Genomic DNA, 24,326 nt, shown 5'->3' on the forward strand with positions numbered 1-24,326 from the left:
GTAATCTTGAAATAAATTGATTCCAACATAAAAGTTTCATTTTAAAAAAAGGGATAAAGAGCACACTAACTGGAAAAAAAATTCTTGTGTTTTTTCGAAGAACTTTTTTGCCACCATTTATTACTTCATAATTTTTTTTACTAGTGATTAAATTTTACATTATTCTTACAGCTATACCAATAGTAACAGTAGGCCAATCTGCATACAATGGAGACTATGGACAATCAGTTACTCTGGTCTGCTCTGTATCGGCAAACCCAACAGAGACCCGAGTCTACTGGAGACGGCTTCAGAACGGACAGATGAATGATCTCTCGCTTCAATCAGGAAAATATTCTGGATCAACTGTTGGACAGCCATCCTTAACTGTCTCTGGTTTAGATCTGAGTGATGAAGGATTTTACCAGTGTTTTGCTGAGAACAGTGTTGGTACTGGTTCTAGTCAACAGACATTCTTGGATGTAATTGGAAGTGAGTATCAACATGGAAAGAATCATGTTGCAAACTTGTTAACCTTTGGAACAGTTTGTATGGAAGATTTTCCCCTATTAATACCATCATATGCTGGAAATTTTTATGTAAAAGCAAATTTTTGATGTAAAAATTCAATTATTTAGTATTTTTCACATAAAATAGTCATTGTAATTTCAATTCTAATAGGACTACTTTCTTCATATTTTAAATAGATGCTGCCCATGTGTTGCAAGAAATGTTGGTCATGTGTTTATCACTTTTTTACCATGGCTGTGGTCAAAAGAGATTTGATGCACGTCATATGAGAATAAAAGTCTAATTCAGTTATGTTTAAAACAAACCAAATTTTATATGTTTCATCATTTATATCCTCCAACAATTTTCTTTCACTTTTTTTCTCCTTTTGTGACCCTGATTTATGCAGTTCATAATTCACATTTCATGACAATTCATTTTCAGATATCCCAATCGTAAGAGTGTTGTCTAATTCCTATTCTGTTATTGTTGGTAACACGGTTACTCTTGGATGTGAAGTTTCAGCAACACCACGTGAGAATAATGTGTACTGGAGAAAAATTGTCAATGGCAGCCCACAAGAAATTGACCTAAATAACAGTAAATACAGTGGGTCGACTGTTGGACAGCCATCATTAACTATCAGGAATGCTGCAAACTCTGATGAAGGAAACTATATATGTTATGCTACTAATATAGCCGGTACTGGATCTAGTAGTCAAACTTTTCTGGATGTGGAAGGAAGTAAGTGTGGTGGTACCAGAGAATATACTATATTATTATTTAAATTGGGTTTCTTAAGGTCTTGACAAAATTTGTAAACTTTTAAACTCGCAAATGCTATTTGACTTATCTATTTTGACTTTTTGTTTTTTTAATGTATAGTTTGGGAGATAATTTTACCCACAAGAATATCAAAATTTAGTAGTTTATTAATTTTATTCAAATACTTCAATTAGAAAATAATTAAAATATGTTAAAGATAATTCACTCGTCCTGTTACATCTATAATTAGAATGTTCATGGTTTTTCTACTTATCGTGTTACCTGACAATCAGTTGATTTGTCACATGACAATGTTTTATCAGATGTTAGTGCATTTAATAAAACAACACTTTGTAACATTTATGTATCAATGGTTTATTTTTTTTGTCTTATTGAGCTTATAATAATTTAATAATTATTTGTATTTTTATGTCATTAAATTTTTTCTAAAAACTGTCAAAATCTTCATCATATTGCCAGACTTTTTGGACACCTAACATGATTGAAACACACTATACACCTCTCATTCTGATGGTATAATGATAGAATTAGTATTACTGATTGGGTGTCTAATGTCACATGGCAGTAGTTGCTTAATATTAATAAATTGATTTATTGGAGCAACCATGTAATTTATACTGGGGGCTAAGGTCACTCAAGATAAAATGAAAGGACTGGCCAATAAATGGTAAAAAATCTAGCCAAGACATTTGACTTGATACACAAAGTTTTAATTGAAAAATTTTAGAAATTTACTGACTATAAAAAAAACCCCATAAGAATAAAAGATTAAGCTTAGACCTCCTACCTCTATAGCATGAATATTCTATACTACAACTAATTAATATGTGATATTTTGACAGGTATACCAGTAGTAAGCATTGCCCAGAGTTCTTACCAGGTAAACATCGGAAATCCTATCACACTATTCTGTACAGTGTCAGCTACTCCACCAGAAACCAATGTTTATTGGACCAGAATAAACAATCAACAAGCTGAGGAAGTTGTCCAGATGTCCAACTCTAATAAATATTCTGGATCTACTGTATCCAGTCCATCCCTTGTTATACAGAATACTGACTTGAATGATATAGGATCCTACAGATGTTATGCCTCTAACAGTGTTGGTACAGGGAAGAGTAACACTACTCAGCTGACTGTTATTGGTAGTAAGTAGATCATTCTTACCATTTCATCAAACTTTCTTAGTTTTTAAAAAATGTTGTCTTCATTTATTTTTTTTAGCTCACCTGGCCTTTGGCCTTTGGCCAGGTGAGCTATTTCCATCACTTGGTGTCCGTCGTTGTCGCTAATAATTTTAATCTGTTTAGCCATGTTGGAGTTATTGCCCTTTTTTGACATTTTTTTTTGCTATTTTTATTGTTATTTCTTTCAAAAATCTTCTCCTCTGATACTACTTGACCAATTGGAACCAAACTTTATATGAATGTTCCTTGGGGTATCCTGCATAGAACTGATGTGGGAATTTTTGATCCGTCAAAAACATGACTGCCGTTACTAAAAATAGAACATAGGGGTCGGACAGTGGTTTTTCATATGTATCTCCAAAATTATTAGGTTTAGCGAAATTCTGACATGGGGGTAAAAGTGTTCAACATGATGAGATCTATCTGCAGTCAAATTTTCATTTTAATCTATTAAGCCATGTTGGATTTATTGCCCTTTTTCAACATTTTTTTGCTATTTCTAATGTTATTTCTTTCAAAAATCTTCTTCTGTGACACTATTTTACCAATTGAAACAAAACTCTGTATGAGTGTTTCTTGGGGTATCCTGCATAGAACTGAAGTGGGGATTTTTGATCTGTTGAAAAACCTGGCTGTCATTACTAAAAATAGAACATTGGGGTCAGACAGTAGTTTTTCGCATATATCTCCAAAACTGTTAGGTTTAGCCAAATTCTTTCAATAGCTGAAACGATCCTTATTTTTAGGACTACAAAAGTCTTCAGGCATAAAAGTTGTCAGATGCCTTCTTATAAGAGTTATTGTCCTTGACAGTGGAAAATGACAGGTTTTTTTTACAGTTTTCAGCCAATTTCTTGAAAACTATGATAGATTTGGACTTTCATTTGCTGAAATGATCCTTATGATAAGTCCTATCAAAGTTTTCTTGAGTCAAAATTGTTGGACAACTTGTTTAATTTATTGCCCTTGAAAGGCAAAATTCAACCAGGTGAGCGATTCAGGCTCCTGGGAGCCTCTTGTTTTTTTTTTTATTCCTGATGGTCTTCCTTTGCAGTTTTTTTTTATTCTGGTTTATTTTTTCCTTTCTCTAATATCTTTTTATTTACAGATATACCCATAGTAACGGTGGCTCAGTCATCATACTCTGTTAACTATGGTGGTAGTGTAACATTAGTATGTACTGTGACTGCTGCCCCACCCCATACCACAGTGTTCTGGAGGAAGATTCAGGGAGGACAACAAGTTACCATGGATGTTACTACAGCCAAATACAGTGGATCTACTGTAGGGCAACCATCCTTAACTATCAACAATGCTGACTCCAATGATGAAACTTTCTATGTTTGTTATGCTTCTAATAGTGTTGGCACAGGTCAAAGTTCACAGACATATCTTGATGTTGTTGGCAGTAAGTATTTAAATGCTTTAATACTATATTCAAGTTAAAATTTTATTGTCTTATTTTTTGGGTTAATTTGATATAATTGAAGTAGTAGATAAATTTTATTGTGTCAAGGGAAATAACTCTATTTCCCCAGACAAGTTTGTATAATCTAATTCTTTTACTTTCAGGCTTGCCTATTGTTCGTGTTGTTTCTAACAGTTATAGTGTTCTCCTTGGACAAACAGCCACCCTTGAGTGTTCAATAACAGCCAATCCATCAGCCACTATTGTACAGTGGTATAAGATAGTTAATCAACAGCAACAGATAATTGATACTTCAGATTCTAAGTATAACACCCCAACAGTTAACAGCCCAAACCTTCAGATAAATGGAGCTGTTGGGATTGATGATGGATATTATATTTGTACTGCTACCAATATTGTTGGAACAGGACAATCTGCCCAGACTTATCTTGATGTAACTGGAAGTATGTTCAAACTTTTTGAAATGAGCACATATTTTGTAACGGCATGTTATTGTATATTTTTGTTTATTCTGACACCTAATAAATTCTATTCAAGCTTTCATTTTGGCTTTTATTTATTCCTGTTGTTTTGTCCTTTCATTGGTTTGACCCTAATCTGTCCCTATAATAACCTGGCTTATCATGCCTTACTAATACGTTTCTATGAAATCAAAACACCTCCTAAAAGTACTAAAAGATGAAATGGTATGCTTAAACTCTGATGACTATGCAAATTTATATCACTTTAATGCTTGATATAATCACAGTTCCAAATCTTCACCTTCTAACCAACCAAAACTAACATTCACATTATTTGAATTATCTCCCTTTCCTAAGCATATTTCTATTGATGAAATTACAGTTGATCAAGTCCTGTTTGCGAATATACATGGTTTCTTTTCAGAATTAAAATCTAATGCATGTACATATATATTAAATGATCTTTAGATTTACAAACTTAAGTAAAGTAGGTATATAGATGTGACGGAATTGATATGTCAACATAGATTGGTTTCACCATAGCCTAGATGTGCACTCATATAGTCTTAATGTTCATCATTTGTCACTATTTACCATCATTTTTGAAGCATTGAAACCATCATCCAAATTATTTTGTACTGATTAGATCACTATGAAATCTTGTATCATTATCAACCAAATTTAGTGTGATGTATGTATAGTATCATGATAACAAATTAAATTAGATTTTTAGCTTATTAAAGAAAACCATTTTGTAACTCTGGTAATTTTGCTGCTGATGTTAATGTTTTATACTGTAATGTCTGATACTAAACACATGTGTTAAGATTACTTGTTTTAATGTTAATACTTCCTCCTTTGAAATTACTCTTCTTTTAATTTTTTCTATCTTTTTAAGACTTAACAGACTTAAGATTTACCTTTAACACCAGTACATTTTAATAACAAACACTGTTTCCTGTGAATCACACCCTTTTTTGTTGTAGATGTCCCTACTGTGACTGTATCTCTACCAACTTATAACACTAACATTGGAGCAACAGTAACCTTAGGGTGTACTGTTGTTGCCCAACCTGCTGCTACCACTGTATTCTGGAAGAGATTGAGCAGTACTGGCCAGACTTTAGACATTGACATTAACAGCAGTCGTTATGATGGATCATCTATAAATAGCCCATCGCTCATCATCTACAACCCTCAACTCAATGATGAGGGTAACTATGTCTGTTTTGCTACCAATGCCATTGGTACAGGTCAGAGTTCACAGACATTTTTGGATGTCACTGGTAGTAAGTATCTTTATCAATGTTTAATTGTTATTTTCACATCATTGACTGGTATATGATAGTCACAATCAACACTGACTGATCACTTGTCTAAACATGTACCACACAAATTTCTTTCTGTAGGATTTACAGCCATCTGACCTATTGATCAAATTCACTAGATAGAAACAATTTATTTAATTATAGAAGATTTTTAGGTTTAAGAAATATTTAATTATCTCAGGTGGATTTTTGTTGTAACATCTAGGCTTGTACAAGTTAAAATTGACTCCAAAATAAATTGATTTCTGTAATTTCAGATCACATTGCATAAAAGCTGAATGAACCAACCTTTTTATTTTGAATTAAATGATGTGGATTATTTTGTTATTATTAAACTGCTTGACTTTTAATTTCTTCCTAGAATCAAAAAAGTTCTTTATGTACACAAAAATTACATTTGTTACACATATTACAAAACTTTGCATATTTTAGTTACACCAGTAGAGCATCTCACTTCCATGTGAATATTTATATTGTTTCACTAGTAGAGCATCTCACTTCCATGTGAATATTTATATTGTTTCACTAGTAGAGCATCTCACTTCCATGTGAATATTTATATTGTTTCACTAGTAGATAATTTCACTCCATGAAATTATATTTAGTTTTCAGTAGTAGAGATGACTATATGTTTGTTTCACCAGCAGAGCATTTTACATCTTGTATTTTATTTTGTTTCACTAGTAGAGATGATTATATATTTTTTTCATTATTTGTTAGTAGAACACTCATTCTATAAACCTAATGCCATGTGATTATATTTTGTTAGATTTTGGTAGGTATACCTGTGTGCCACTTATGTACTGCTTACATATGCATTCTTCCTATGCTTAGTAATAATGAGTTTAGACATGAGTTATCAAGTGTATAGAAAATCCATGAATAAGAAGATATACTGAATGCTGTACTGTAGCTTTTTATAATTATCAGCATAAATTTTTGAAAGTTTAAAGAAAACTGCTATATTTTGTTTTGCATGGGTTATCTTCCATTTTGCAGTGCTCTACATTCTTAAAAGACTTGTGGAAAATTGCTTATCACAATGAAACTCATAATGGCAAGGTTGAAATGCTAAATTCACATTAAGTTTGTGATACTCACAAAAGTTTCATCAACCTGTACATATTTTTAACAAGAAATAAATTACAAAAATATGCTATGATGAAAGAAAATTGGGAGTTGAAAAAAGGGAACATTTCAAAGATCATTTTGTGTTGTTTAGACAATTTTGCTGACTTTCCCTTTTACAATTGATAATGTATGTGATGTATATAACTTCTTAATATTTAAATAACTTTATCATCAAATAACTATAGAACATTATAGAGAGAAAAAATCCATAATTATACAGGGATTTGTTTTTGTGCTGATAATTCTGGGCAACATCTTTAATATATTTGTTCTTTGAATCTTGTGTGCAAATTTGTGATCCCCAACCTGACCTTTATTTATATTTGCATCTCTATTTCAGTAAATTTATTGCAGATAAATACATGTACTAGATTTTCAGATTGGTAATTCATTTGTTTCATATAATTTGACCTCATTATGCCTTTTCTTTGATTTTATTTGAACTTGTTCATATTAATGACATCACATATATAAAAGTCAAAGAATCTGAAAATCTAGGACCAAACTTATTTAAAGTATTATAAACTTGTACCTCCTTAAATGTAAATATCATTGATATAACTTCATTCATATAATGTATGGTGGGTTATTTTGGCAAGTGTTAAATTTGGCAATTTTTAGGCAAAAAGATGCATGAAAAATTTTGGTGTTCTTATTTTGGCAGATGCTTAGTGGTGCACAAAGTACTTAGGCAAAGAGTTAATATTTCGTAGTACTCATATTTTTTTTTAGTTTTAGACAAACCACTAAAAATATGCCAAAATTAGCACCCCACAAAAACCTGCTATATGGTTGTGACAACTAAATTTCATGGGCACTGTACCAATAATTATTCAATAAATAACTTATCACCAACATTAAAAAACACTTTTAACAAAAAGTAATGAAGATTTACATCATATTTTGAAGAATTTCACCTAAATTATGTTTGTAGTTTATTGTACAAAAATTATAATATTTCTATAATTTTTACAGACATTCCTACAGTTAATGTATTGAAGAGTCTATACTCAGTTAACATTGGACAAACTATTACCTTGGAGTGTACTGTGACTGCATCACCAGCCCATACCACTGTCTACTGGCAGAAGGTTCTCAATGGTGTAGCTACCACAATCTCCTCTACTACTTCCAACAAGTATTCTGGTTCTACTGTTAATGCCCCATCCCTGACACTCAGTAATGCTGAAGCTTCTGATGAGGCTTACTACATCTGTTTCGCTACCAATGAAGTTGGAACTGGTCAGAGTGCTCAGACTTATTTGGATGTTGTTGGAGGTAGGTATTGTTAGCTTCTCCTATACAAATCTTTTTTTAAAATGATGATCGAAATGAATACATTGTCTTTTTTTAGAAGTTGAAATAGGAAATCTTTTAGTTCAGCTGTTTGAAGGTTAGCTAATGGTTCATGTGGTAAAGTGTTCTATACCTAGCTAATTGTGTTTTAAAGTTGTAGTATGCGCCATTCTGTTTTGTTGATGATGTACTATGATAAGTCTTCAAAGAAGACGGAAAGCTCCACAATGGTGCAAGATTTTTTTGACATACTTGTTCGTGTTTTCCCAGGTATTCCAATTGTAAACATTGGATCAACTTCATATTCTGTTAACTATGGTAACTCCATTACCTTGGTGTGTACTGTGACCTCTAACCCTGTCCACACATCAGTCACATGGAATAAGATTCAAAATGGTGTTTCAACTACAATCAGTGTTAACTCTGGTAAATACTCTGGTGGAACTGTGTCACAACCATCCCTTGTCATCAATAACGCTGGAAACTCTGACGAAGCCTTCTATATCTGTTCTGCTACAAACAGTGTAGGAAAAGGTCAAAGTTCACAAACTTACTTGGATGTTGTTGGAGGTGAGTTAATGATGTTATAAAATTAAAACATTGATGTCATGATATTTAGAAGGGAATCCATTTATCAATAGCAAACCTAATTAAGTAGCTGTAGGCAACTAAGTAAGAAACAGCTTTTATTCAGATTTTTAGGATGTCTCTTTATAAATTGAATAGAAGATTCATTGCTCACAATATTTTTACTGGTTATCAGATTTATTTTCTACTGCCCATCCAAACAAAGTTGACTTTATCACTTTTTACATCTTTTATAGTCGATTTCATAATATATATGTCTAATTTATAGTGATAATTTCCTTAAATAAAAATAAACCCGACTCAATGATTGTTGTGACTTTATAGCTATCCCAGTTGTGCAGATCTTGTCAAACTACTACAGCGTAGAGATAGGTAACTCAGTCAAAGTTGAGTGCCAGATCCAATCTGACCCCGCCTACAACTCAGTCCAATGGCAGAGAGTAGAGAATGGAGTACCCAGGAACTTAGATGTGTCTAATTCTCAGAAATACTTTGGTGGAACAAGGAATACACCATCATTGACCATTCAGAACACTGATGATAGTGATGAAGGATATTATATTTGTACTGCTACTAATGCTGTTGGTACTGGCTCCAGCTCACAATCATATGTTGATATTACAGGAAGTAAGTATAATGCATAATAATGATATGTTTTCAAGTTTAAAAGATTTCAGCATAAAAAAATGAATAACATTTTACCAGTAAAACATGTTTTATCTCTGTATACTTCCAAAACTACTGGCTTATATTTAATCTACATTTATTTGTGAAATTGAAGTAATTTCAAATAAACTTTAATTTATTTTACATGTCATTTTTGTTATGTTTAAAACTTTACCTAAAAAACCTTTTTGAAAAAAAGTGGATGTATTTTTATATAAATTAGATGAATTGTTTTTACGTGACAAACTTGGATTTATCATTTTAGGTATTCTGTCTGTGACAGTTCCCCAACCACAATACAGTGTTAACTATGGCCAGAGTGTACAGTTGGTATGTACAGTGTCAGGTAACCCATCAGCTACCTCTGTCTACTGGATTAAGTCAAAGGGAGGTCAATCTACCACCATTACCTCTAACTCAAATAGCAACAAGTACTCAGGAGTAACCCTGAACACACCATCACTCACAATCAGAAATGCTGATGCTTCAGACCAAGCTGTGTACACATGTTTTGCTGAAAATGCCATTGGAAGGGGACAGAGTCAGCAGACACAACTACAAGTTATTGGAAGTAAGTTTCCAGCTTGCTGAAAAATACAAGAATTTGTGGTTACTGTGAAAGTACATTAATTCATGGATACCAATTTTCATGGATCAGGGAAGATACATAAATTCATATATTCTTGAATTCATGGTTTTGAGGTTTCCAGTATACACATTGATGGAAATCTCCTTTTCGTTGGGAACCAAATTTTGTGGTCTGGCTCAGCATGAAAACCACGAAAATTGGAACCCCACAAACCATAGTACTATCACAGTACCTCAGAGATCATGAAAAAGGAGTTATCCAATGCCAGTATCTTGTGTTACACCTATAAACAGTTTATTATCTTACATCTATCTATTGATTTGGCTGAATATTACTTAGTGTAGGTTTAAGTTACAGTTGTACTTGTTATAATCTATTATACATGGTGAAAGGTGTCATTGTCATTAAGATTTTATTAAAGGACAGTCTATGATATTGTATATTAGTACTATGACAAATAATTATGTAGTCACAATGCATGCTACATGTAATTCCAGGTGTACCATCTGTTACTATTGGACAAGGCTACACTGTCAACCTTGGAAGTTCTGTCACTATCCAGTGTACAGTATTTGCAACTCCATCAGCCACCATTGTATCATGGAAGAAAATCAATGCAGCTGGTGTTGAGACCATCATTGACCTTAGCAGTAACTCCAATAAGTACACTGGTGGTAGTGTGAACATTCCATCCCTTACCGTCCTGAATGCTGTCGACAGTGACGAGGCTTACTATGTCTGCTCTGCCACAAATGCTGCAGGAACTGGTACCAGTTCTCAGTCATACCTTGATGTACTTGGCAGTAAGTTAAATGAATGAATATCTTAAAATTTGTTTTGATCAGTTTAATTTTTGAATGGCACATTCAAGACACAGAAATCAATATTCTTTATTTTTCAACAGATTCATTACCTTTTTTCAATTTTTTCCGAATGGCTATTTTTAAAAGCCCATAGAGCTGAACTTTTGCCATGAAGAAAAAGAGAGATCAAAATTTGTAAAAATAATTATAGAAGCTGAAGCTTTTTTGTTACCATTCTAGCTTTCCCATTTGTGATTTTCTGTTAAGAAATCTTCACTTTATTAGTTTTTATTGAGTTTATATTATATATAATTATTCTTTCTTTAGGTATTCCAGTGGTTACTATTCCTCAACCTCAATACAGCCTAACTGTTGGTAACAATATTGTCTTGGAATGTACAGTGGATGCCAACCCTGCTCACACCAATGTGATGTGGAGGAAAATCGTTAATGGACAACCAACAGAGATCACGATTGGAACAAGATTTTCTGGTTCTACTGTCAGTAACCCATCACTGACTATTAACAATGCCCAGTCTTCAGATGCTGGATACTATGTATGTTATGCCAGCAACAGTGTTGGTACTGGGCAAAGTGCTCAGACATACCTCAATGTAGTTGGAAGTAAGTTTGTTATTTATTAAGAGATAGTTTTTTCAATTATTAAGCGAAGTAATTATATCTTTAAAACTTAAGACCATTATAACTTTAATTTGATTGCAATCTGTCCAGATCAGTTTGATACATAAATTGTGCTAAGGGAGAAAACTCTATATTTCTTTTTTCTTGAAATACCAAATTCACCCAAAAAAATTTCAATGTTTAGCTTTTCTTTTACGATATAACTGATATATCATAAAATTTCTTTAATGCATCGATGGTGTCCAAAGACAACTTTTTGATTAACATATATCTTTATTTTAAGGTATTCCTGTTGTCACAGTTTTATCAACAAGTTACTCTGTCAACATTGACAACTCCATCACCCTCCAGTGTACCGTGTCAGCTAGTCCACCAGCCACAACTGTCATGTGGCAAAGAATTGTCAACAACCAGGCTGTCAATGTAGACATGGCTGATAGTCGTTATGCCGGAAGTTCCATCACTAATCCATCCTTGGTCATAAGCAATGCTCGTGGTACTGATGAAGGATTTTACATCTGTATGGCCTCAAACAGTGTTGGAACTGGACGATCTCAACAAACTTTCTTGGATGTTGTTGGAAGTATGTAATATACCATGTATTGTGTTATGAGTGTTCTATGTATCACATTTTTGATTATTCTGCCAGTTTATATATGGTATACATTACTTAGTAAAGTTGAGAAGATATAATGAAGGCTTGTTGACTGGGTTCACACCCTTAGGGATCAAATGCTAAAATTTTGAATATCACTGTTCATAGGTTAAAAATGATTGGTCAAACAAAAAATCTGTCTGCATAAAAGATTTTTGTACTGAAAACATAATATGGTTAAATTGTCATAATGGTGAATCTCATAGTTTTTCGATACACTTCACTACACTCTGTAAATCTGTATCAAACTTAACCATAATGTTTTATTGAACAGGTATCCCATCCGTGACCGTACCTGTACCAAACTACACTGTCAACAGAGGTGCATCAGTCACACTGGAATGTCAGTATACTGCCAACCCTGCCGCTACCTCTGTCACATGGGAGAGAATCCTCAACGGCCAGGCTATTGATATCTCAATCTCTGCTTCACAGAATAAGTATAGTGGTTCAACAACTTCATCTCCTTCTCTGATCGTCAATAATGCTGAGGAATCTGACCAAGCTAGCTACATCTGTAAAGTTACCAATAATATTGGAACTGGAATCAGCTCTGCTACTGCACTTGATGTTGTTGGAAGTAAGTTACTGGTTTCATTGTATAGATAAGTACTTTACCATGTAAAGACAAGCTGAGTGCATAAATCTTTAGTAAATGCATTGGAATACAAGGGTTTTTTTAATTTATAATTATTTCACTGAAAAAAAATCATAGAAGGCATTTATATTGTCATCTCATTTCATTTTGTCACTGTTTCTTGATATATATAATCTGTCATGATTTCAATTCTTGCAAGAACTGGAATTTCTTTTACTGATGTATGATTCTATGAAAAAAAACACTATGAGTTTCTAGATTGTATTGCTTTGGCAATTGATATGGATATGATGAAATGTGTAGTACAAAATGAGATCTTAAAAGTCATTTTGGTAAAATGGGAGATAACTACAGGTGAAAGTATGTTAATAAAATGTTGCTAAATCTACTGAACTTTATTCTAGACATTCCAATTGTGGTTGCTCCTAAGTTAGCCTACTCAGTAAACATTGGAGAATCTGTGACTCTGACCTGTCAGGTAACTGCTGATCCTAAACACACCACTGTACAATGGAGGAAGATCATTGGTGGAACATCTACAAATATTGTGGTTGCCAATAGTAATGGCAAGTATGGGGGATCATCTGTTGATAGTCCATCACTTGTGATCAACAATGCTGCTTTCTCTGACCAAGGAACCTATGTATGTTTTGCCACTAACAGTGTTGGAACAGGGCAGAGTACACAGGTGGTAGTTGCTGTTGCTGGCAGTAAGTATCTCTTTATGTCTATACTTTTGACATAGATATTATGCTTTTAAGCTTTAAGATCCAGTTTTAAGAAGAGAATTCAATTTATCAATGACTTTTTAGTTATTCATATTCATATTAAGAAAAAAATGCTTGCTTGGGTTATTTATTAAAACTAGCAGCTAGTTTTATAAAATTTCTTATACTAAGCATTATAGCACTCTAAATCTAAATGACTGCAAATTTATATGTTATTACTACTCTTAGGTGTTCCAAGTGTTACCCTCTCACAGACCTCATTCTCAGGAAATTATGGAGAGGCTATTACCCTTGGCTGTATCATTTCGTCTAACCCTGTCTACACCTCTGTCTACTGGCAGAAAACTGTTGCTGGAACTGATCCAATAACAATAGATCTTACCAATACTGACAAATACTCTGGTTCTACTGTCACTGACCCTGATCTGACCATTAAGAACCTTGGCAGTGGTGATATTGCCACCTATGTGTGTTTCGCTGCTAACTCTGTAGGAACTGGCAGAAGTAATTCATCTCCTCTGAATGTTGTAGGAAGTAAGTACCTGTATAATTTTATGGATTTTGAATATAAAGTTTCCAAAAAGTCTGATAAAAGAGAAACAAAACAGAAGTTGATAGAGAAGAACTATGTGGCAGGTAATAAGTCATTTATGCCTTTAGCAAGCCCTACCAAAAATACATTGTCACCTACCTGGAGCAGTTCACTCTAATGTTCTTTATCATACTACTTTCAGATGTACCTCAAGTAAGGATCAGTCAGACAACATATCCTATCAACATTGGTAATACTGTAACCATAGACTGTTCTGTTGTTGCCAGTCCATCCCATACCACTGTATACTGGACTCGTCAGGTTGGATCTAACACACCAGAAACTATATCTGTAACTGGTGCTAGCTCTACTAAATATGGTGGTGCCACAGTTGTCTCCCCTTCATTGATCATTTACAACGTTGACGAAAATGACCAGGCAACATATGTTTGCCATGCAACCAACATCGTTGGAACAGGAAAAAGCTCACAGGCTTTCTTGGATGTTGTTGGAAGTATGTGAACTAATTACTTGGTCTTTAACACACATTTTCAGTAAAAAAAAAAGCATATATCTTAAACTGAAATTTAAGTCTATTCACTGTACATGATATAGGTTGGTTGAATTATTCACTGTACATGATATAGGTTGGTTGAATTATTCAATGTACATGATATAGGTTGGTTGAATTATTTCCAGTTTAAGTTTTACTGCAATTTTTAAGTGCAGTTCATTTGAATTGGCATTTGTTTCTTGTCATATATGAAGCAAATTACATTGTATTTTTATTTCAGAGTACATGTAATATAAAAAGACATTCTAGGTAGATTTGAGTTCTTCTTGCTTGTTAATATTGACAGCAAATGCAGTTGTGTGCTTGAACTGCTGAATGTCAAGTTGGATTTACGATGTTTTAATTTCCTTTTAGATGTACCAACTGTAACAGCTTCAACAGTCCAGTCAACCCGTGTGGGTAATTCTGTAACCATCCAGTGTGTCGTCATATCCAACCCTGCTGCCTTAGACATTGTATGGTCTAAGTATATTAACAACCAGCCTACACCCATTGACATCACCAATAACAACAGATTAACAGGTGGTACCACATCAAACCCATCTCTTGTTATAAACCCAGTAGAGCAGGATGATGAAGGAAACTATATCTGTCAGGCCAGGAATGAGGTCGGGACTGGATCCAGTAACCAGGTCTACCTTGACATCACTGGAGGTAATTTAGACATTTTTGTAAGCAATCTTGTGTTTTAACTTCCTATAGAAAGGATTTTGTGTTGAAAATTTGATGTAATTTTATGAATTAATTCTATGTTTGTAATGTTTGATGGCAGAAAAAACTCTTCACAGTCATTTAAGAGTACGTGTATTAATAATAAAAGCAGAGTCTGTGATCCACAATGGTATACTGAAAATGTAGTCATTTTTATGGCCTAGTAATTTTTGCTATGGACAGAAAAGAGCGAAAGTTTGTACTAGTCAAATTGGTTTTTGTCACTTTTTATGCATTGACATTTTTTTTAAACCAAAAAGATTTATACTTATGAATATGGTCACTTGCAAAATCTGGTAAAATGAGCAACCATAAAAATAAATGCATTTACAGTATTAATTGAGAGTCATAAGCAGTGTTATTTATATCCATTTTAGACCCACCAACCCAGATTTCAATCAATCCCACCAAGATTGTGATTGAGGAAGGCCAAACAATCATGGCAACCTGCCTGGCCATCGGAAGTCCAGAACCAACATACAGCTGGTACAAAGAGAATTCTAATACAATGATTGCTACTGGTTCTATCTTGGAGATCAATAATGCCCCACGATCTGCTGCTGGTACCTACACCTGTAGAGCTACTAATAACTATGGATCTAACGAGGCTACAGTCATTGTTGATGTTCAATGTAAGTTGTACCTTCATTATTTTAAGAAAGATAAATTTAGCAACATAGCATATAAAAATTAAGGTAACAATTGCCTTCAGCTTTACAATACATGTACTTTATTAGAAAGAAAATAATCAGGAGAAAATTGGTTAAACATCTGAAAATCACTCCTTTGCTAAATTGTTAGTTATATGGTAAAGTTCTATCTTCTAGACAAGCCATTGGTAACCATATCTAGCAGTATATCCTCCTTTGATGGAAAGGGTACCCAGTCTATCAACATCCCATGCTCTTACATGTCTAATCCTGCTGCCACCAGTGTTTTCTGGACCAAGTTCACACCAGTTGAGGGAACAAACTCTGGTAATACTGTGTTGGTTGATATTGATGGATCAAAATACCAGGGAGGTAACTTGAACAGCCCCAGTCTGACTATATACAACCTTGCATCAAGTGATCAAGGCTCCTACAGATGTTCTGCTACAAATATTATTGGACAAGGAGATTCTAACTATGTCACCCTAGCTGTGGATATGAATGGTAAGTTGAATGCTTCATAGATGTTCTTTTGGTACTATAATCTGTTATAAAGAAAGATCATTTTGTTAAAAGATACATTAGCCTCAACTTAAAACGTACAACATTTATAAGTAACTTTTGTTGTTGTTTTTTACTTAGAATTCTTGTAATTTTTAGATTGAAACAAAATATACATAATATAACAGTAATTAAATTTCATATCAGGAAAATGTTATAGATGAAATAAATCTTAAGTTGTTTATCATAAAATAAAACAATTGACTGAGGATAATATAAAATAAGGTTACTATTTGTTAATTATTTGAGTTTGTATGTCTTCAGCTGCCCCATCATACATCAGAATCATCCCATCACAAGTAGTAATTGAAGAGGGTAACACTTATACCCTGACATGTGAAGCCGATGGTGTACCACAACCTAAGTTTGAATGGTACTACAAAGATGTCAAGGTCAAGGAAGGATACCAGCTAACTATCCAGAATGCCGTATATGCAAACAATGATGGCTTACATACATGTAAAGCCTCCAACATTGTTGGCTCAAAACAGGCAACTGTTGACGTTGATGTCAAATGTAAGTATGCCTGTCTGTCTGTGTAATGAAAGTTGTATATGTTTCATCGAAAAATTTGATTATTAATACGAATTAAATTTCTAGGATTAATTTTTTTAGTACCTCAAAAAATAATCCTGTAAACAAAGAAGTGATGCTCCTGATTCTAGAATTTTCCATTTACAGTGCTGAATGGTATTAGGGTGTGAAAAGTATATCTTCTCTCTAATTCTGCCCTTATAATGAATTAGATAGAAATGACTTACTCATTGCTTAATGAATCTCTCATAGAAATTAAATTTCTGATCTTTTTTTTTCAGATCCACCAATAAGTGCTGTGGTTGATGACAAATTCTTCACTTACCTTGACCAACCAGTAACCCTACGATGTGACACTGATGCGAATCCTTCAGCAACAGCCTGGACATGGGAATACAATGGTTTTAACCTGGATTACAATGGTAAAACTTACCTCGTAGATATGGACAGTACATCTGATATTGGCCTCTACTACTGTATTGCTTACAATGAAGTTGGACAGTCATCAAAGATTGAATTTGCAGTAGAATTAGCTACACCATCTACTCCAAGTAAGTTTCATAAATATTTTATTTAAGCATTATTATTGAAGAACATTTTAACCGTTATAACTGTCAAATGTTCTATTTGTTGTATGCAGAATGATTTGAGCTTTACTTAAGGAAAGAAACTAATATCTGAATATATTATCTTGTATAAATAACTTTTGTTCAATTTACACAGAATCTCAATTTACGTTACACATAAATCGAACAAAAGTTCTTAATATGAGATAATGTATTCAGATATTAGTTACATTCCTTATAATTTAATATTCTGACAAAAACTATGATAAATTCATTTTGATTTATTCCAATACTTGCACCTTTTTCAGACAGGATTATTTCATTAGTAAAAGTAGGTTGGTTAAAAGGGGTGTGGTTTAAAGTTCATGACCTTGTTTATTGATCAAGTGATAGGAAAATTTTGTATCCAAGATAAAATGAACACAACAGCATCTTTTCTAACAATAAATATGGTCATATGAAATTATTCTCTAATGCAATTAAAAACATGTATATTTTCTTTTAAGAAGGGAGATAACTATTTTTAATTGACAACAGATAAAAGAATCTAATATCATAATATTATTGAATGGAACACAACTCATAAAATCTTGCTTACAAATAATATACACATAATTGTAGGTCCAAAGATTGTTGAGACAGTTGTATCAGGGTCCCTGACAGGTGGTGAGATAGCAGCCATTATTCTTGCTGTTTTGTTTGGAATCCTTCTCTTAGTGATCCTTATTGTCTGCTGTGTTGCTCAAGGTAGGTCAGATAAATTACAAGGTTTTAAAGTCCTCCCAGTATGTCCTTTTAATCTTTTCAGGATTTAAATGTGCCCTTTAATGGTTTTAGTGAAATATCACAGAAAGTGAAATAACTCCTATTTGTGTTCCAGAATAGGGCTCTTTTACTCAAGATATCAAAATTCTGTCCTAAACTGTTTAAACCCTTGCAAACTGAGCTGGATATATATATATACAAGAACCAGCATGTCACTTAGTAAACTCAAAGTTCCAGTTCCTACTTATCATATAATTTCTTGTCATGTTTTTGATGATAAAATGGACTTGGAAGTGTTGTGGTGAGATCCATAGGATTGTCAAGAATGTTATAAACCCTTTAATAAGTTTTATATTATTGTATTGTAAACCCTGGATAATACAAGGCTAATTAGAAGGTGGCATTAGATTAATGTGTTTTTCATCATTAATTTTTCAGGGTGTTGTCGCAGGAAGAAGGCTGAGAAACGATATGTTGAACGTGAAGTAGTTAGAGAGGCTGTACCAATAAGAACAGAAACCATTAGGACTGAAGCTATACCATATGTCAAGTAAGTAGAAAAAAAACAATCTTAGAATATTTGTTTTATTCTAATGATAGAATATTCTGGATGAAAAGGTAGAGACTTTTTAATTCTAATTTTACTTTTTACTTTAAGTATCAACATTAATATCTCTTTCTGTATAATATTTCATTCTTCTATCTTATTTGAATGTTTATCAAAGCAATTAATTTCAAAACTGTTCTTGTATTGGCCAACTTTCCTATTCAAATTTATGGTTGGGGTCTGTAGTTTAATAATATCTTACAAGATGCAAGTAATAAAAATTTAATTTCTTTCTCCTGCCTGAGATGAAATTATTTGACCAAATCATTTTATTAGGTAGGAAAAAAAAATTTGAGTATAGTTTTAGAAGAAACCTTTAGGTAATTGTAATTCTGTTTTTTTTTATATCTTATTTCTGGTTATTGATAAGCAATGAACATAATTTTTTAGAATTGTGACAAGGGAGATAATAAAATTAATTTTTTTCTTTTCTTTTTATTTAAGGGAACCATCAGTTGTTTCTGTTAGAGAAATGACACCAAGAATTACATATGTGTAAGTATAGTATAATCACATATGTATAAGTATAGTCAAACAATAATTACATGTGTAAGTATAGTCCAACAAGAATTATATATGTGTAAGTGTAGTCAAACAATAATGTGTTGTTTGTAAAGAATGCATGCTATTGTTTTCTGATAACATTTGTCAAATTGTTGGCTTAGGACCTTTCATATTACTCTTCCCACTGAGTTTAAGATTTTGGGAATTTTGTTTTCATTAATAATAAACTTGGATCTTTCTGAGTTAATTATGTCATATCAAAGTAAAATTTTATTATTTAATTTTTTATCATTTAAGTCTACATAAATTTTAATAGGTCCTTTTATTTTCATTAAAAAATACTTTTTTGCTTCCAGTGATGATAGTTACAGATATATGACAGCTCCAACTACTCGCCCATACTACCTCCCAGTTGTCGAGGCAACATATGATGATGAGGAATACCGCAAACGTCACAAGAAGAAGAAGAGGAGCAAGCGTTACCAGGATGATCTTGCCCGTGATGATCATATTTATCTTGAAGAACGTGTAGTTGGTTCGGTCAGAGGGTCAACTAAAGGGGAGGAAATCATCACTGGTCCTGAAATGTACTTTGAAGCTGAATAAACATTACATTTGTACATTAATCATTTGTATAAAGCTGAATATATATCTATCATTTAAAAAAATAGTATAATATAGTATTATGACCTGCCTAGAGATGTGAACATATAAGTACTGTACCAATATCTGGGTAATGATACTCAATCATTCCTGCATGTGTGAATTTATCCATAATAAGTTATCAACAGGCAATCCTATTTAGCTCCACATACTCATATTTTTTGTGCTAATATTTACATGCATTTACAATTGTTAGATTTGATATGAGATTGACACATTTATTTACACATTGAAATCAAATATTTTTTATGTATTTTCATTTGTTATATTTTTTTTCTTTTGTGCACTTTAAAATTTATATACATTCCAAATTTTACAATTACCAAATAAAATTTGTAACATCTAAAAGTTAAGTGTTTTGTTATAAAAAGACACCCAACATCATTGTCCTATATCTTGGTGAAGTTGTCAGTCCATAACTTTTTGTGCCAGTTATTTTACTTTCACTGCTTTCTGTACATTGGTTTGTACTGATAACTGTCCTATATTTCTGTCATCTAAAATCTTTTGAATTAGTTTGCAGCTGTGGTTTGAACTTATTAAGGTGTTTACTTTAATCTGCCTGAACCTCAACTTCCTGTCATTGAGCCATAAGTCAGTGAACTTTGAAGTTATTTGATTCCTGGTTACCCTTGGAACCTTCCATTGAAAGGGTTTGAAACTAGCCATTCAACATCAATATTTTGTACCTTGAATGATATCCCCATCTCTGTCAATTTCTCCCTACCTCCTACAAAGCGAAAATGGAACGAAAATTGCAAAAGGATACAACTTTCTAAACTAGAGGACTGTGGAGGCTAACAAGGCAGATGAAGTAAATTAATACATGTAGTAAGTGCTGTCAACCAAACAAGTCCTAGTCATACTCATAAGGAGATCTATATTTAACAGCTTAAATGAACGGAAGGTTCATACAGGTTTAATCAGGGTAAAGTATTAATTTGGTTCATTATAATGGTACCAGTAATAACTACTTGCGTATATGTAGAACATATAGGTTAGTATAGATTAGCCACAATAATGATTATGAATGTTTGTCACAAACCACAATTAGGAGTCTAGGTCGGGTTATTGGTCCGAAAAATTTCGTGGAATTCAGTTCCTTTCAATTTTTTTTTTATAATTAAACGCACATAGTTTAGCATGTCAGACATCTGACTCTCCATAAGTGTCTAACTCATCGTTTGTTATATAGAGAACATTTGAATTCATGAAATAGGTCATTGGGGAAAATCGACTACATAGCAAATAACACGCGAAGACCCCTTATCAGTATCAGAAACAGCCAATACCAAAACACTAATACTGCTGACAACAGTAACCTTACTCATACAATGTAAGCGATTGGAATCCGTTCCTCCATACCCAAGTCAGGAGGAGGGCAAGAAGTTAGAAAATGGCTTGCTGGACAACCTCTAGCACTGCTGGAGTACAGTAACCTTAACTGAGCAAGCAAGTTAACGGCGAGTCGAGCAGTATTTTCGAAGGAAATTTAGACGCTTGTCGCAAAAATTGCAAACAAATGTCAATTTCTCTAAAAAAAAAAAACCAGTATGTTTTTCCATAAACTCCCCACGCCATTCCATTGTCAATGAAATACTGTAACAAAAATAAGCAAAGGATAGCTTGGAACACCCCCTTCCCACATATTTCTGGATCGGACCCCATTTTGTAAATTTCTAGATCCTCCCGTGGAATATTTTTTTAGGGGCAAGTCATGCGTGCCTTTAGGTATTTGCTGTTACTTAGAATTAGAACAACATTGTTCGGCGCTTTTAAGGTTTTTCTTTGTAAGCTGGAAACGGACTTTACAATATCGAATAGGATGCCATTCAGAAGTCTTCCATAAGGACATTTAGGTCATGCTTCTAATGCTGCGTATCAGAGGTTACTCTTTAAATCACGAGTACAATAAATTAAAGTTTGCAATATTTCAACGATAGGTACTTTTGCATTGACATGCTTTTACCTGTAAATACTAGAAGTACTCGAAACTAAAAAATATCAAAATAGTAAGCCAAATCTAGCCTCGAGAAATCCGTACCATTACTATAATTTTACGGGTTTTAATTTTTGATACAGCAAAACTCGGTATATAATACTTCATTGTCATTGTCTAAGTGGCATATATTCGTTCCCTAGGGATCATTGAAGTACAATATATACGCTTGATTACCAGCGGATAAGGGGGCGACCATTAGATTCTTAGGGGGGGGGGCTTGCAGATTTTGAAAATAAATAATCCGTCTCTGATTATTTTCTAATCATACTAATAATCTGTCCTCCTCATACCAGAAGATAAATAGTCTGACTTTGCAAATTGCTAGAAAATAAATATTCTGATCTTGGCTAGTAAATATAAAATAAATATTCTGACCTCTGCAAAACCTTTACAAAATATTTGGCTCGCTACGCTCTAATTTATAAATTAGAAAAGTTTACATGTTTAAATACTCCAAGTTTTATACAACACCATAATAATCTCCAGTGGCAATACTCAATACATGTACATAAATGACATTACAGGGGTAATGTGGAGTAGTCCATGGGATGGGAAGGTCTACCGTGCACCACCACTCATCAACTTCATGGTGATTTATAGGTACCTTTATACCTCCCATTACCGAATCAATTCGTCGCCAAAGAATATTCTCAGATTCTTTTTCAGTATAAGCCTATACTTGTACCCCACTGGGTCAAAAGGCCAAGATTTTTGTGACACTTGTTTGTTTGAGAGTTTAAGTCTTCCTTGGACAGCATCAGTGAACAAACTAAAAAAAATATAGGTATCATCATGTAGCCCAATGTCTCAGCTTTACAATGGTACCAAGAAATTTTGGGGTAAAATGAAAATATGTACCCCTAACCCACCGTAAAATCGTTCAAATTGACATATTTTTCCATGTCAATACCCCTAGAGTATTTATGATTCATTAAAACTTAGCTTGGTATTTTCTGTACCCTCCTTCCAACATGCTTTTGTTATGTCAATCATTCACTGTAGTTGCTTCTTTGAAATCTAATATGTATAAAATAGTGATAGCAAACAAAATCATGTTGATATTTTTAACAACAAAAAAATAAACAATTTACGTGCAAAAATGTGTGATAATCTGTTAATTCTTAAATTTCCCTTCTTTAATATTTTGTCGTCTTCGGGACAATTAAAGCATACTTGCTAGACAATATGATTGATACAAGATCTCCATAAAAATACCAGATAGACAATGTGTACAGTTCGTGTATACTTTTAACGATAATTTTCTTTCACATGGGGGCAGATTTTATTAGGTTTCGGGTACCATCTTTTGCCCAAATGGCCTGGAATACGTTTAATTGTGCATTGTCTTGGCTCATTAGAAAGCTTAGATTCTATATAGTTGAGATTGAATAAGCAAAAACTTGTTTCAAGTATAGTACTTAAAAAATGGCCCATTAAAAGTGAAATGGAAGAAAATATGAAATTCCAAAAAAAAATCCCCATTTTATGAAAAATTCATTATTGTCACACTGAAACAGAAAAATACTCACCTGAAATAAGACATGATGAATACATCAACATATAAAACACAAAAACCCAGCATGGCTTTTTACGTCGATTATAATTTATGCTAAATAATATGATGAAGGTCAAACCTTTTAACGCTCCCGAAGAAACATTAATTTAAAACAACTTTGATAATTTTGGCCAGCTCTGATTTGATATTTTATACTTATAATCTTCAAGTATGGCAAATTTTGTAATGATATATATTTGTCCTACAGCATTTTACTGATTGTCGTGGTCTGATATGTCTATAGGGTATGTAAGTCTCGTCATGTGACCCCGTGATTTCTCGAGAATGGGTCATAGCCTACCATTTAAAGGCATGGAGATTTGTCATTTAGAAAGCGTTTAGTTTAGTGTTGAGAGCAAAACATATTTTTGTCTAAAAAATACCGATAAAAAATGACAAATATCTTTTTCTATATGATAAAGTTATTAAGAAAAATTATAAAAAAAGAAAAAATATAAAAAAAGATTTTGAATTGTTATACAGCGTTTCGAGTACCCGTAAGTAAACAATAAAATGCAGATCGGTCTTCGGTTTTCAATACGTTCTACGTCGTAAATTCCGGTTAAGAAAATGAAACTAGAACGAGACTTACATACCCTATTGGGCGATAAGGAATTATTGGTTGTCATGGTCCGAAATGTCTTTGGGTCGAATTGTCCGGCACTTGTTTACATTATGGTTCTTATTTTGCGAAACGTCTTCAAAGATTTCTTTTGTTGCATTTAG

At 33.1% G+C, this 24,326-nt stretch overlaps 1 protein-coding gene across 1 annotated transcript in view; it reads left to right on the forward strand.

Moving 5' to 3' along the window:
* The window catches only part of LOC148615882 (hemicentin-1-like), a 57,416-nt gene extending 37,031 nt beyond the window's left edge, over positions 1 to 20,385 (forward strand). Inside the window, exons 15-40 of the mRNA XM_088582511.1 lie at positions 172 to 471; positions 934 to 1,233; positions 2,118 to 2,423; positions 3,571 to 3,870; positions 4,035 to 4,334; positions 5,339 to 5,641; positions 7,787 to 8,089; positions 8,378 to 8,677; positions 9,020 to 9,322; positions 9,627 to 9,932; positions 10,448 to 10,753; positions 11,081 to 11,377; positions 11,679 to 11,978; positions 12,325 to 12,630; positions 13,053 to 13,358; positions 13,605 to 13,910; positions 14,111 to 14,422; positions 14,837 to 15,136; positions 15,571 to 15,825; positions 16,021 to 16,347; positions 16,669 to 16,920; positions 17,220 to 17,489; positions 18,126 to 18,251; positions 18,708 to 18,819; positions 19,321 to 19,371; positions 19,737 to 20,385. Of these exons, the coding sequence (XP_088438637.1) occupies positions 172 to 471; positions 934 to 1,233; positions 2,118 to 2,423; positions 3,571 to 3,870; positions 4,035 to 4,334; positions 5,339 to 5,641; positions 7,787 to 8,089; positions 8,378 to 8,677; positions 9,020 to 9,322; positions 9,627 to 9,932; positions 10,448 to 10,753; positions 11,081 to 11,377; positions 11,679 to 11,978; positions 12,325 to 12,630; positions 13,053 to 13,358; positions 13,605 to 13,910; positions 14,111 to 14,422; positions 14,837 to 15,136; positions 15,571 to 15,825; positions 16,021 to 16,347; positions 16,669 to 16,920; positions 17,220 to 17,489; positions 18,126 to 18,251; positions 18,708 to 18,819; positions 19,321 to 19,371; positions 19,737 to 19,986 (7,097 nt within the window). The 3' untranslated portion in view covers positions 19,987 to 20,385. The remainder of the gene's footprint in view (positions 1 to 171; positions 472 to 933; positions 1,234 to 2,117; positions 2,424 to 3,570; positions 3,871 to 4,034; positions 4,335 to 5,338; positions 5,642 to 7,786; positions 8,090 to 8,377; positions 8,678 to 9,019; positions 9,323 to 9,626; positions 9,933 to 10,447; positions 10,754 to 11,080; positions 11,378 to 11,678; positions 11,979 to 12,324; positions 12,631 to 13,052; positions 13,359 to 13,604; positions 13,911 to 14,110; positions 14,423 to 14,836; positions 15,137 to 15,570; positions 15,826 to 16,020; positions 16,348 to 16,668; positions 16,921 to 17,219; positions 17,490 to 18,125; positions 18,252 to 18,707; positions 18,820 to 19,320; positions 19,372 to 19,736) is intronic.
* The last annotated feature ends 3,941 nt before the right edge of the window (positions 20,386 to 24,326 follow it).

The sequence above is a fragment of the Perna viridis genome, chromosome 5 (genome assembly GCF_037379345.1).
Source record: "Perna viridis isolate PV_CMFRI_1.1 ecotype Kerala chromosome 5, ASM3737934v1, whole genome shotgun sequence".
Taxonomy (NCBI): domain Eukaryota; kingdom Metazoa; phylum Mollusca; class Bivalvia; order Mytilida; family Mytilidae; genus Perna; species Perna viridis.